The sequence below is a fragment of the Anguilla rostrata genome, chromosome 3 (assembly GCF_018555375.3).
Source record: "Anguilla rostrata isolate EN2019 chromosome 3, ASM1855537v3, whole genome shotgun sequence".
In the NCBI taxonomy this organism is placed as follows: Eukaryota; Metazoa; Chordata; class Actinopteri; order Anguilliformes; family Anguillidae; genus Anguilla; species Anguilla rostrata.
In genome coordinates this window covers 63,141,611-63,155,167 of record NC_057935.1, presented here as the reverse complement: position 1 = coordinate 63,155,167, position 13,557 = coordinate 63,141,611, and the positions used below count along the sequence as shown (strand labels likewise).

The 13,557-nt window shown below is 39.4% G+C and overlaps 1 protein-coding gene across 3 annotated transcripts; it reads left to right on the top strand.

The window, feature by feature from the left end:
* Positions 1 to 1,011: 1,011 nt before the first annotated feature.
* Positions 1,012 to 13,225, top strand: lamp2 (lysosomal-associated membrane protein 2). 3 transcript variants are annotated; one of them, XM_064329252.1, is made up of 9 exons: positions 1,012 to 1,204; positions 3,044 to 3,159; positions 3,939 to 4,149; positions 4,292 to 4,453; positions 5,306 to 5,499; positions 6,377 to 6,502; positions 6,815 to 6,869; positions 7,038 to 7,205; positions 12,908 to 13,225. In XM_064329252.1, exons 1-9 carry the CDS (start codon positions 1,159 to 1,161, stop codon positions 13,048 to 13,050), a joined length of 1,221 nt encoding a protein of 406 aa, XP_064185322.1. In that variant the 5' UTR covers positions 1,012 to 1,158; the 3' UTR covers positions 13,051 to 13,225. The 3 variants fall into 3 exon arrangements, with proteins under 3 accessions (XP_064185322.1, XP_064185321.1, XP_064185323.1); XM_064329251.1 differs by lacking the exon at positions 12,908 to 13,225 and adding an exon at positions 11,993 to 12,549 and having other exon boundaries at positions 1,015 to 1,204; XM_064329253.1 differs by lacking the exon at positions 12,908 to 13,225 and adding an exon at positions 9,289 to 11,983 and having other exon boundaries at positions 1,015 to 1,204.
* The last annotated feature ends 332 nt before the right edge of the window (positions 13,226 to 13,557 follow it).

The window sequence follows — 13,557 nt, the reverse complement described above, 5'->3', positions numbered from 1 at the left end:
TTTGAAACCAAATTTTCTTGTAAAGCTGTGCAATACTAAAGAAGTTTTCAAAATTACAATAATGTCTGTTTGAGATACGCAGTAAAGATGCGAGAAGCAGCGGTAAACACCAGTTCGTGGCTGAGCAAATGTCAAGCATTTCCAAATGGTCTTGGAGGCTACGGGAAAAAATATTAAAATGTGGCCACAGAATATATGTTCACGTGATCTATACAATTATACCAACAACACTTATTTTATAATGCTTTTTTATTTTTATTTAAACACAATGTTCGTTGTTTAACTAGTGCGGAGCTCAGCCAAACATTTTAAGTTTCAAGGATATTTTTTACAGCCTCTGCAAATCTGCTTCCCTGGCGATTTCGGTACGTGGTGCTCTGTTACCACATATCTTTACGGGAAATGTGCCAAAATAGTTCGCAAAATTGGCATAGGTTACATTATGTGTGAATGCTAATATTGCTCTGAGGAATGACTGCTGGTGAGAACAAAATACAGAAAATGAAACTGTGCTCTCTGAGATGAATAAAGTAGTTTACAAATTCTGCGCCAGAGCGTCTAGTGATATCTTCTTTTTTGTGAAAGCCAGTTTTTCTGGTGGGGAATTGTTTTCGTTTCAAACTAACCTGGCGATCGCATGATGACGTGAATAATGTTAAAATAAACGAATTAGCCTACAAACCACTTTATAAGTCACGATATATCGTGTCTGAAAGTCACGATATAGGCAAAATATATTTCCCATTCGGATCGGCGGAAGGTTCCCTCTATCGTGAATACAGATGGACAGCTGTACTGGTCAGTATAAAACGGTGTCGGTATTCAAGATACCATTGATGTATGTTGTGTTAAGTAAATAGCTAAGGTTACTGACTCAAGGCAGGTATTTAGGAGCATCCACGCAGTCTGTATCCGAAATAACGACCATCACCGGTAGCTAGACTATATTTATGTGGGCGATAATGTCCGCTGAACAGAGCATGCGTATGCACGTTGTAAAGCTGATCATATGACTTAATTTCCTGCTGATCTGTGGTGGATGTCTGTCTGAGTGCATTCGAGCTCAAACTGGCAAACGTTACCTGAAGTGAACACTGATTACAGGCTACTGTAGCCACTGCTGCTCCCTTTCTGTTTGGTTTAATCGACCGATGCACCATGTTTCGTTACGCTTGCATGATATTATTCCTGGTTCTAGTGAGTGGTAAGTATTTATATGGAAGAAGAAATTTCTATTTATTTTATTTATGATAAACAGAAGGAAACTTTTCTTGTGTTGTCACCGAAGGCCTATCTGTGTAGCGACCTAAAGGGTTTAATGTAGCTGGCAAGGTTACGTTACTGTATAGGTTGGTTTTTGTGTTGTCATTTTCATACTTTTGCCTGTGACATGGATGTCGTTAATTAACGTGAGCTATGCTTTCCATTTTGTCGCGTCGTCTTTGTATTTCAAGATCTACCGGTAGCTTGCGCTGCCTAAATATCTTTATCTTGATTGTTACCTTGCAGTAAAAATGCGCAAGTAAACTCAAATGGATATATATTGGGCACTGGTGATATATAGTAAGTCGGTAGAAACTTAGTGAGCTGTATGTCACTGTCAAAAGAAGATGAAACAACCGAGTCAGTGGACTGGCGTCAATCGACCTAGCTAGGTATATCCAACGTAGATAATGTTGCGAGTTGGTGCAAGTCACTCGGTTTGCTTGTTAATTCGCTAGTTAATTGTATTTAACGTTGATATTCGTCGTTGTTAGACAAAATAGATGATGGTCGTTTTTCAGTAAATTCGCTTAGTCTAGATTCTAAAATGTCAGCTAACGTTCGTTACTCTGTTGGTTGCTGGTTTTATTTTCAGTTTGCCTTAGTGCCCCCTGGAAATGAGTGCTTGTTGCGGTTTGTCGGGGACATTAGAAAAAAGAAGTAGCCTATTTTCCCAGGCTGTCAGCAAGTAGTTAACCTATATAACGTTAGCGAGCGACGTTTCACTAGTCATGTGACAAGGGAAGTCTGAAACGGAGTTTTGCAGTTATTCATTCAGGTAAACACTGTAGGTAAAGTTAGCTTAGTAACGTTACTTTTTAACCTGTAGCGATAGTTCTCCATTAAGACAGAAAACAGACAGATCGTGTTAATATATCTCACCATCGGTTTGCGAAATGAGTGAGTTCGTCTGTGTGACTTCTGGTTTCTGCTTCGCGTCGTTTCATTTTCTGGCGCTTGCAAGTCACACAGGAAGTTGAGCCATACGTGAGAGGGGGTTATGGATATTTGCTGATACCATGTGTACATTATTGCTCAAAAGACCCAAATACTCCGAAGTCATATGCTGCAATACTGGCACAATCAGTCTTCCCTCTTTCCAATGATGAAGGGAGTAAATGAAAGCCAGTGGTGTCAGTGAGGTTTCAGCAATGTGAAGAAAAGCATTCAGTCCAAACAAAAGCAGTACAGAGTAAAAAAAGTAGTATAGGCTTGGACAGAACTTACGGCGGACAGCAGTTGGGTGCTGTTTGTATTACACCGACATTGTGTGGTGGCTCTGCATGCAGATAAATCCGGGTTTAAGCAGTAGTGATAAACTTCTACATGCATTCCTTCAACAGAAATGCTGTCTCTTCAAGGTCGCGCTAAATAACCACAAATGTGCCCCTTCCGGTGATTGTAGGCCTGATTTTGTTGCGGCCCAGTTTCGCTTTGATGGATTACACGCATAATTACTTCGTTCTACTTATTACGTACTATTCATGATAACAGTGCTACAACTTCGCCATAAGAGGTCACACTTGAGTACATTCTTTATGTTTTTTATTTACCAGTGTTAAAATTCTGGGAATTAAATATTGGGGCTGTAGTTGTCACCTCTGTGTGAAATGTTTGTTCTCCTTTTTTGTTTGTTTGTTTGTTTTTTGGTATGAGTAACCATGGCATGCACAAGGGGAAAGTCACTATTTAGTATTTCAATCTTAAATCTTCTATAAAATGTCAATTAGTTAGAAACGGTACTAATGAAATGTTTTTTTTGTTTGTTTTTCTATTTCAGAAATCCAGCTTTCGTGCAGCACAGAAGTGTCTGTGAATGACACGGCCCATAAATTGTGTCTATATGCTAACTTAAATGTTAACTTTACTGTCACATATGAAGCAATCGGAAAAGTTGTAAGTAGATTGTCTGTGTGTTTGCCTATGCAGCATATAACGTTTATTTGTGAGATATGTTCTGTTTTAACTGTTCATAAAAAGTTTTGAATATTTATATTCAAATATTGTAGATATATATGTGATAATGTGAATTTAAGCATAATGGTCTACATGAGAAATTCTCAGTGATTTCTGTACATTTGGCCAGGTGTGAAGTAAATGTACAAATCCAGCATTTGGTTGAATGAAATATTTGTTTACCACAGAGAAGGATGGTAATAGCATCCCGTTTGTATGCAATATCCTGCCATAAGACAAGAGAAGACATTGAGATTGTGAATGCTGAAGGAAATAAAACTTTGTTCAGTTTCTCCATGTTTCTGTCCTCAGCCTGTAGTATTATCTGCATTTTCGCTATTTAGTTTACACTTATAGTTGTGGCTATTTAAAATGACATGACTGGATTTTTTTTTAGTCTACATTGCTTAGTAAATGATTTTGAGTCAGATTTTTCCATGTCACTTGTTAACACCATAATGGTTGTAGTCACTTATCATTGAAAAATTTGAAAATTATATAAAAAAACAACATTTTGCTATCGTTCAAAAATTTAAATGGACATATCACATATTCAACTTGTTGTGTTTTCGCAGTAAAAAAAAAAAAAGATCAGTGTTACTTTTTTAAAATGTTGGTAGAAAGAAAGAATAGCATACAATTTTCTGAATTATGTCCTACTGTTTTCCCACAAATGGCATGTTTATGACATTGTGCTAACTGGATTATCCCCCTGCCAGAACCACACTGCTGAATTTATTCTGCCTGCGATCGTGAATGCCTCTGGGAGCACCTGTGACAAGGACACATCAACACTGGAGCTTAGATTTGGAAAAGGCCACTCCTGGACAATCAAATTCACAAAGGAAAATAAAACCTACAATGCACACGACATTGTTTTCACCTATAATCTTACAGATGACAGTATCTTCAAGAATGCTTCTTCAAATGGTGTGTATATACCTTGTGTTCGTACGACATGAATATTAAAAAGCCCTCTCTGCCAGTCTAATGTTTTTGAAATGTGAAGAATTGAAGAAAGCCTATTAGCCTATGCCAACTGATGCATTTTTGTTTTCTTTCTTCTGTACAGAAACAAAATCTGTGACATTCACTCAGCCCATTTCTGATGTGTCAATGGACACATATTACTCCTGCAAGAGTGAAGATACCATGGAAAAGGGTTTGGTTGTGCAGACCCTGTGGAATGTGTCTATGCAGGCATTTATAATCAATGGGACTAAGAGTGACAAAGGTAGGTGTATGTGACTGCCCTGTAGGATGAAGTTACTCTGATTTATCTCTGGATTTATTGCAGATGTAATAATTTATTTATTACAGTTTTGTGTAGTAGTTGACTTCTACCATCCAAAGCCAGGTAAGAATTTTCAACCAGATTGTGATGGTTTCAGCGGTTGATTTCACTTCCTACCAGAGGCAGTGCTTTATTTTTGAATATTTTTTAAAACAATATTTGCTTTACTGCGCAGCCAGCTTCAATGCATTGGTGTAGCTAACACGTAGAAAGTCGTGTATAAAATGTATAAGAAAGAATGTATAAACTTAGAATTGAACATACCGTACCTTCCATCCTGTTAAGTGATTTGACGGCCCTATGGTCATCTAGATAATGAATGTAAAGTCTGTTGTATAGACAAATTATTTGATATTGTATACAGAATGTTAAATGTTTTGTTGAGTGTGGCCGTGCTCACTGAATTAGTCTGAAATCATTTATGCGTATCTGCCTGTCCTGCGCTCACAAAGAGGTGGGGTCAGTTATGAAAGCAGAGCTATATTTTGCAGCATGTACATTCAGGAAAGTTTTCCTGTCACACAATCCATATTCTGGCCTGAGAGAAACATTTTTTCCCCCACTTCCTTTTATCCATTAATGCCGTTATGAAAATAGTATCAATGCATCAACTTTCATTGGTGTCAGAACAGTTCGCATTTCTGTCCTGGACTGTAATAGGCTGTAAGCTTGTAAGTCTCAGTAACAACCACTTATGCGTGTGTGTGTGTGCGTTTGTGTGCGCGCACACGCGTCTTAGTGCGCCTGTGCTGTGTTCCTCCTTTTTTACGGTTGCTGTTCCTTGCTTCACAGACACCGTGTGTGCCATGGATAGAACCACCACCCCAATGCCGACCACTCATATTACCAACGCCACCACACCACCAGCACCAACTACTCCCTCACCCCTGCCCACACCCAAGACAGGAAATTACAGCGTCAGTGGGAATCACAGTGTCTGTCTATTGGCCTCCATGGGCCTGCAGATCAGCTTTAAGCATGGCCTGGTACGTATTTTGCTGAACGTATCTGAGGAAGTGCATCCTTTGCGGTGTGCAAAACGCAATTTGGATCCATATATTACTCAATAAGACATTTGCTGTTAACTGATTCATTTTTTGATTAAAATACATCTACAGTGGCTTTCTCGCTCTTGGGTGTATTAGCCATGTCTGCTGGCTTTGGGACAAAATTTGAAAGCCATAACAGCTAAGTTTTAGCTGGTACAGAATCACTGGTAGTAATGACATGTGCAGGTCATTATGCTGGGAGAATGTGTTGTGCAAGCCTTGGTCTAAAATGTATTTAATACTTTTGGTGTTTGGCCTACAAATATATTCCTTTAACATTTTGTATTTAACACCTGTCCATATTGTCTGAGAGCATGTGTGTGCAAGCATATAGTGAAAGTCTTTGGAAATACCTGTAATCAGTGAATGCATTGACATTTTTTTAAATGAGTTGTACTGCCCCTGAGTAGAATGGGTCCTATAACCTTGCTCTTAGGCATTTGGCAGACATTCTTATGCAGGGCAACTTGGTGATAACTTTTTAAACATACAGTCCAGTACAGCTGGATATTTAATGAACTAATTCAGTTTAAGTACTTTGAAAGTGCCTCACCGAGGAAGCAAACTGGCAAACTCTTAAGTGGTGATGGTGCCCTTACTATTGTACTACACTCTAACCTGCAATGTTATCGTTGTGGAGAGTGGGTTACCCCCTACATGGTCCTGTCTTTACACAGGAAAAAGAAATGCCTTTTTGTCATGGGAAGATGTGGGTGGTGTGTGCTCAGGATTTCCTGTATACTTCCTGCTCTTGGAATCTTTCACAAGGCGGGTGTTGATTTCTGCTTTTTTTTTCTTTCTTTTTTTCGTCCAGGATTTTAAGAAAATGAACATTGATCCAGAACACCTTAATGTGAATGGGAACTGTAGTGTAAACAAGAGCGATGCCACCCTCGTACTGAGATCTGACCAAATGGACCTCACATTCACCTTTCAAGAGGTACACTGTTCAAACTGTGAAGCTGAATCCAGCACCCCTGGAGAATGCATTCAATGAATGCTTTCATTTAAACGCTAAATATGCACACTGTATAAAATAGAATGCCCTTTCAAATTAATACATGCAGGTTAGGTGACTTAGGGCATTCACAGGGCAAATGAGTCAAACTACCCTGTGTAAATTAAGGTTTATAAAATAAAATGATACATTTTGAATCATTTAACTCCTTTACAATTCAGTTTTGAATAACATGTGTTCTTTTTCAGTGCCTAATCATTTTTAATCGTTTTTTTTCTTCAATATATTTTTCAGGATGGGAAGAAATTCCGCCTGCATGCAGTCAATTTCATGATAAAACTCTCTAACGGTAAGTGTTATGGGCTGTCCTCTGAAACGATTGTGCTTGCACGTATGAGCGAAGCATGTGGTGATGTGCAGGCTGCCCTCCACAGTACTGCCCTCAGAAGGGCCAAGGCCTGGCATGGGACCGGACATGTGCGAATGCTTAAGCTGGTTTCCCCCCTGTGTGTTCCAGGCACTTTCACGGCGTCCAACACCAACCTGTCTATCTGGGAGGCGGCTGTGGGGAGCTCCTACATGTGCAACAAGGAGCAGAGCTACAACATCACAGACACCTTCTCGGTCAACACCTTCAGCCTGCAGGTGCAGCCCTTTGAGGTCAACGGAAACGCATTTGCCACAGGTTTGTTGTCTCCCATTGCTTAACATTTAGGAATTTATTATAGGCTATTTTCAGGGCTGTCACGATCGCTGTGTGACTGCCATTTCGACAATAAAAATTAGCAGAATTTAATTTTTTTGCCTATTAAAAAGCAGACTCATTAGTTAGTATTTTCAGTTATAGAATGAGGAACACCTGTAGGCTAATGCTATGGGCTTCAGTCAGTGCATCTTCTCCTGAAATGTGTACTTTTCCATGTGCACTTCTCCCCTGCTGAACTGGAGTTGTAGTGTGCACTTTGAACCTAGGGAATTGGCCGGGGCTAGTAGGGAATGGGGGGTAGGGAGTGGGGAAAGAGCTTCACAGTTCTCAGCGTGATCTAACAGCTTTGAAACTGAAAGTAGGCCTCCTTTTCTGCGGTGATACAAAGACAAGTAATGTCAATTTAAAGTCAGCTTGTTTAGATAATGTGACGGGAAAACCACCCTCACTTTCCTTTATTGGAAAAAAAGAAGTAAGGAAATACACATCTGCCCAACAAGCACTCTCAGAATGGTATTCAGTGCCACAGGAAACAGAAGTCAGGAAACGGCATTGCCCTGTGCGTGTATTCTTTGCATGGAACCTCTAAAAAGACGCCTTAAACAGTGTGCTGATGGACCATACAACAGATAGCACATCTTTCCTTTTGCTGAAAGCTCAGGCCTTTATTGATTTATTAATATTATTTGCGTGTGGAGTAATTTATTTATTTCACAGTGACCGAGAACTTTAGTCTATGGCTGTACTTTCTTGTTGTGTTCTGTTTTTTAATTCAATAATAAAAGTTATTGAATGAAAGGTGTGCGGTTTGTTCAAGGAGTAGCCTAATTAGTAATACCAAGGGTGTAATGAGGATTAAAATATCTTGCCATTAGTAGTCTATGTAGCCAAAAAAAAATGGCTCCAAGAAGCAGGTGTTAGGAGCACCCCCCTCCCCCCCGAGAAAATATTGCTGAACATGGTGACTTGCCGTATAATTACTGGTTAACCCAAATTGTATAATCATGACAACTTGGCTCTTATCTAGAGTGGCGTATTCAAGTGCATACAAATAGGTCAATGTATGTCACAACAGATAACATTAGCTATTTCACCAACTTGCACGTAACATGAAGTGCAAGAAGAAATGGGTCAGGACAGATGGGAAATCAGAACTGGTGTGGCAGTATGGCAATGATATCAATGTACTGGCAGTTAATTGCCTCTCTTACATGTGGGAGGCCATGAAAAATTGAGCAGGGTCACTCCACTGGTCCCCTTAGAGGGAATTCCCATTTCCAGAGGAACTTCCCATTCCATTAAGCAGGAATTCCTGCCCGATGCTGGGAATGCTGTCCAATGGAACAGCGTGCAGCATTGTCGGGCAAATTGACTTTACTCACGGAGCGATTTACGGAAGTGTGAAGTGATTGATGCGTTTGGTCCCGATTATTGCATGGGGATTTTCACAGTTATCAGGGGCATGACACCACCACCTGGCAGTGACTTGTGTAAATATGCGACATAGGGGCGACATAGCTCAGGAGGTAAGACCGATTGTCTGGTAGTCGGAGGGTTGCCAGTTCAAACCCTGCCCTGGGCATGTCGAAGTGTCCTTGAGCAAGACACCTCTAACCCCTAACTGCTCTGGAGAATGAGAGGCATCAATTGTAAAGCGCTTTGGATAAAAGCGCTATATAAATGCAGTCCATTTACCATTTACCATATGCACACTTGATGTATTTTGGCATCCATACAGAGGTTTTTAAACTGGAGATGATGTAAATTCTCCTACAGGGAAAGGAAACCTTTTTTTTCTCGTTTTATGCTTTTGTTCTAAATTTAAAAGATTAAGTGGGCATGCAGTTTATTTTTTTGTGATCTTGGAAAAATCAAAACCATACTGATTTCAGATGCTGAATGCAGTTGTGATGGGAGCATGGATTGCAAAATTGCATGCATGCATTGCAGAATTAATTGTTTGCATTTGTACATTTTCTTTCAATTTCTATCTCATTTTGCTTTTGAACAATGAAAAAGGAATCATGTTCTGTGTATTTATTCATTTTCTTTCTATCTGCAGCTCATGAATGTGGAATGGATGACGCCGGCTTCTTAATCCCAGTCATTGTTGGTGCAGTTTTGGCGGTCTTGATTGTCGCTGTACTGATTGTTTATGCGATTGGTAGACGAAGGACCACCGTTGGATATCAGACCCTCTGAAACCAACCGCGATTGGCTTATTCAGTCAATCAAATCTGATTTGTGTGTTTCTTCCCTTGATTTTTCTGTTCAGGGGCACGTGCAGGTTCTTACTTTCTTCCTCCTGTTTGTCAGTTTTGCACATGCCCCAGATCCACCATGGCCGACGCACAAAGGGCGTGGTTGCCGTGGTGGCTGGGATTTTGTGTCACCAAGGATGTGCCCAATGTATTATACTATAATCTAATTAGTTCTTCATTTATTAATCTATTCATTTATTCATTCATCTCAGATATTTCAGTGGTTGGACACCAGTCACATTTTTGTCATTTTTTTATTCCGAGGCCAATTTAGAGTAGAACCTGCACTTGCTTTCCCTGCACCAGATTCTTGCACAATTTATTTTTTTTCTTTTTTTTTCTTTATGCCTTCTGTTAAATCTTTGTATGCCTTTGCTCTCCTGGTTTCACACCCCCCCTGCCACCCCACCCCTAAAAAGTAGTGCTGTGAGAATTTGTGTCCCAGTTCAGATTGGAGTAAAGGTTGAGTCCCATACTTCTTGAAAGGCATGCACACACACACACACATGCACACACCCTTCCTGAACTCATTTCTGAACCAATTTCTTGTATGTAGAAGCAGATTGGGAGATATCCACAGTCTGTTTCTAAGTGAATGGCCTGGATTCACACAAATTGTCTTTTAAGCTATGTTTTTATAATAATAGCTCAAATATGCCACATAATTTATAGTGTTAGTGAAATTTGTCCAGACCGCTATCTCTAATACCCAGGGGCTCAGGAACATACAGTATGTGGATGTATAAGCCTGTGTGGTTATTGTGAGTCTTAAGAGATACTTCACTGATTTGTAACAAGGGGACATAAATCCCCGGGGTGGAGATTGAGCCCAAATGCTGCTCCAGTGTTAGAGGCTAGGGGGTTAGGATTGAGAAACCTAAAAGCAAAGGTTGACAGCTTTTTTTTTTTATTTCCAATTGTTGGCATTAGATTTAAAAAGGGATAGCTTTACCATTTAAATTATTATTCCCTTCATAATTGCACTCGATTCATGATTGCAGTCACTCTTAAAAATTCACCTTAATTGGAGACTTTTGCTGCTTATTTTAACATTTAAATAGGATCTTTGATTCTGAAACCTGCATTGAACATTTATGAAATTGCACTTAAGAGTTTTTTTTAGTGTGTGAATGGGCAATATTTAAGTTGAAGTGCACTTCTGTTCATAGAGTACTGTTAAGAATCAGTGTGATGTTAACTTTGCACTACCGTCTTATTTTTAATCTGTGTGTAATTTTTTTTTTTGCCAGAACTTTTAGTTCTCTAGTTGCTCTACGTCTGGTGTTGAGACCTTTGATTAGATTCTTCCCATCAGAGAACGGTTCTCTCGACAGTTCTCGGGCTGCAGGTCTTATGACCTGGACCAGGCCCAGTCTTATCAAAAAGGGCCTATGTGGGTGCAGGTTTTTGTTTTAGGCCAACGCTACTCTTGATTGATAACCATGATTAGTTCATTCGTTCCATCAGTTGTTGTAGTGCTGGGCTAAAATGAAAATCTCCACCCACACGGACACTTTTCAGATAAAACTGGATACCCCTGACGTTAACGATGCTTGTTAAATCTGGGACTTGTCAGTAGCTTACTGTGTCCAGGACTCTGAATCAGTGGGATGCACTGGATTCATTCTGCCAGGGGAAGGTGGGTCCAAGTTAGTCAAGATGACTTGGATTACCACTGCATTAGCGCCCTCTAGCTTCTTACCACACGCCTAAAGTTGCCAGAGGGTAAAGCTCTTTTCCAGTGGGTGTTACGTCTCCTGCTGCACACTGTGTGGCTTATAGTTCCTGGCTCCTGGTCGAGTGCATTGTATTAAGAGTTAGAAAGCTTAAGATGTGGAACAGTGTCTTTTGGTTTGTGGTTGTTGCACAGGTCTTGCATAAGAACATGCTCGTAATTAAGGATAAATGTCTTATCACCAGTTTGTGCCTTGCTTACTGTAGTCTTGTTTTATATCTCTGTCCCTTCATGTTACTGAGATTCAGTGCAGGGTAAGTTAATATTTAACCTTAATTTGACCAGAATTGCCCTTGAAAGAGAAATGTTACACAGAGACTCCCAACTCATGTATTGTAAAAGTGCATTCTGGGAATCCCAGTTGTACATAATTCAAATAATTATGTTGCAAATGCTTTTTTTTCAGAAAGGATTTCATACAATATATTTTAAATATTTGGAACATTCAATCTTGAATATAACTACCATACAAAATGTGTAATTTTAATCGCATGTAACATTTTGTATACTTGTCTGATAGAGGATTTTTTTTTGTTAGGGTTATAATTTTGCGGGCCTTTTTAATTTAAACAATTAATGTGTATATTGATCCTCTAAAAGATCTTGAATATTATATGAAACGTTTTACCCAGTATTTTCTATGACTAAAATGCACTATGAAAATAATGCATTCCTTTGAAAATGCCATTTTATTGTTCTATGTTTTTTATCCATTTATTTGATCCATTTTTAGATTCCTTCACCCTTAACTGTCTTCTTTTCTCACTCAGCTGAGGAATGCCAAGCTGATATGGGTGATGCGAACTTCGTTGTCCCCATAGCTGTGGGAGTTGCCCTTGGAGTTCTGATTATTATTGTGTTGGTGGCCTATTTCATTGGACGACGACGAAACCTTGGCAGTGGTTATGAGTCATTCTAAATTGCTCCACTTTTTCAGTTTTGCCTGCTCAGCTGATTCATCTGTTGTGGCAGACCTGTTGTGAAAGTTCTTTCAATGTCTGTATGTGAGGTGTTCATAGCAATCAGATTTTTATTGCTATATAACTCAATTTCTAAATATATTTTCGTGAGCAAATAACATACATTTTAATAAGCAGCCAATGTTTTTCTAAACCACTCCATTATTGATTTAGCACATTATTGATTTGGAAAACCCCATTTCACTGTCTTTTTTTATGTGTTTTAAGGTTTAATAGTGGCTTTCCCTTCAGCATTGTGTTCATAACTATGGCATTGCATGTAATTTGGTCTGTTTGTATTTTGTTTTTTCAGCTTTTCAAAAAAATTCATTGTGCACTATTATATTGAGAATAAATGATTTTTTTTTTATTTGTGCAGTGATTTATTGGGCTATTTCAGTGGGTGAAAAGTTATGGGAATGCCAGATTCATTCCACACTGACGGTCTTGAACAGGACCCCTCCTTTCACTGAAAGAAGCATTTATATCTCCACCCACACAGGAGATGAATTGTTCTGGATACAGCGTGGATCTAGGCTGAAGCGCTGCTTGACTGCTGTTCTGCGCACTGCCTTTTTCTTTCTAGCATGTCTCTTAATGGGTGTAAACTCACTTTGGGATCGAACGTCAGTTTTCCTGTTAAGAATAACACTCTATTTCTGTGCGTCCCTTTCCTTTCTCTCTCTCCTCTTTCTCCTCCCCTCCTCTCCCCCTCTCTGCTCTCAGCTGAAGAGTGCTTCCTGGATGCTGATTTGAGCTTTCTCGTGCCTGTTGCTGTGGGTGTAGCTTTGAGCTTCCTAATTATACTCGTGCTCCTCTCTTACCTTATTGGGAGAAGAAAGAGTCGCACTGGGTACCAGTCTGTGTAGCTCCTCCCACCTCCTTCTGCTTTTCAACCCAGCACAACAGGCCTAGTTCTTTCTTTCTCTGTCCTCCCTCTACAGTTAAACACGGAGGGATTATTCCACATTATGACCTTCTGCTTTACGTTGCTGCATCTCAGCTGCAATTTAATATTGCCAGCGAATGGCTGTTTCTATGGTAATTTATAAATGATCAAATTGGGAAAACACAGCCTTGTGGTGGCAACCAATATTTAAAGCCTACAAAAAGAGATGTAGGTGTAGCTTAAATTTAATAGCACAGTGGTTTGGAGCCTGCACCAGCAATCTTCATAAACAATGTTCTTGAGAAAATCTGCATAAATTTGAAATGTTAAATGCATGAAGTATTTTTTGTCCATTCCAATGAACAGATCTTTTTGTCCCAACAAATGAGCTTTTATGAAACTACTCATTTAAATGCACAATTCTTTGTTTAATCTGTGCTCAATTGGCTTTTTGTTGTATGAATTGCTTTATTATAAAGAGTGATTG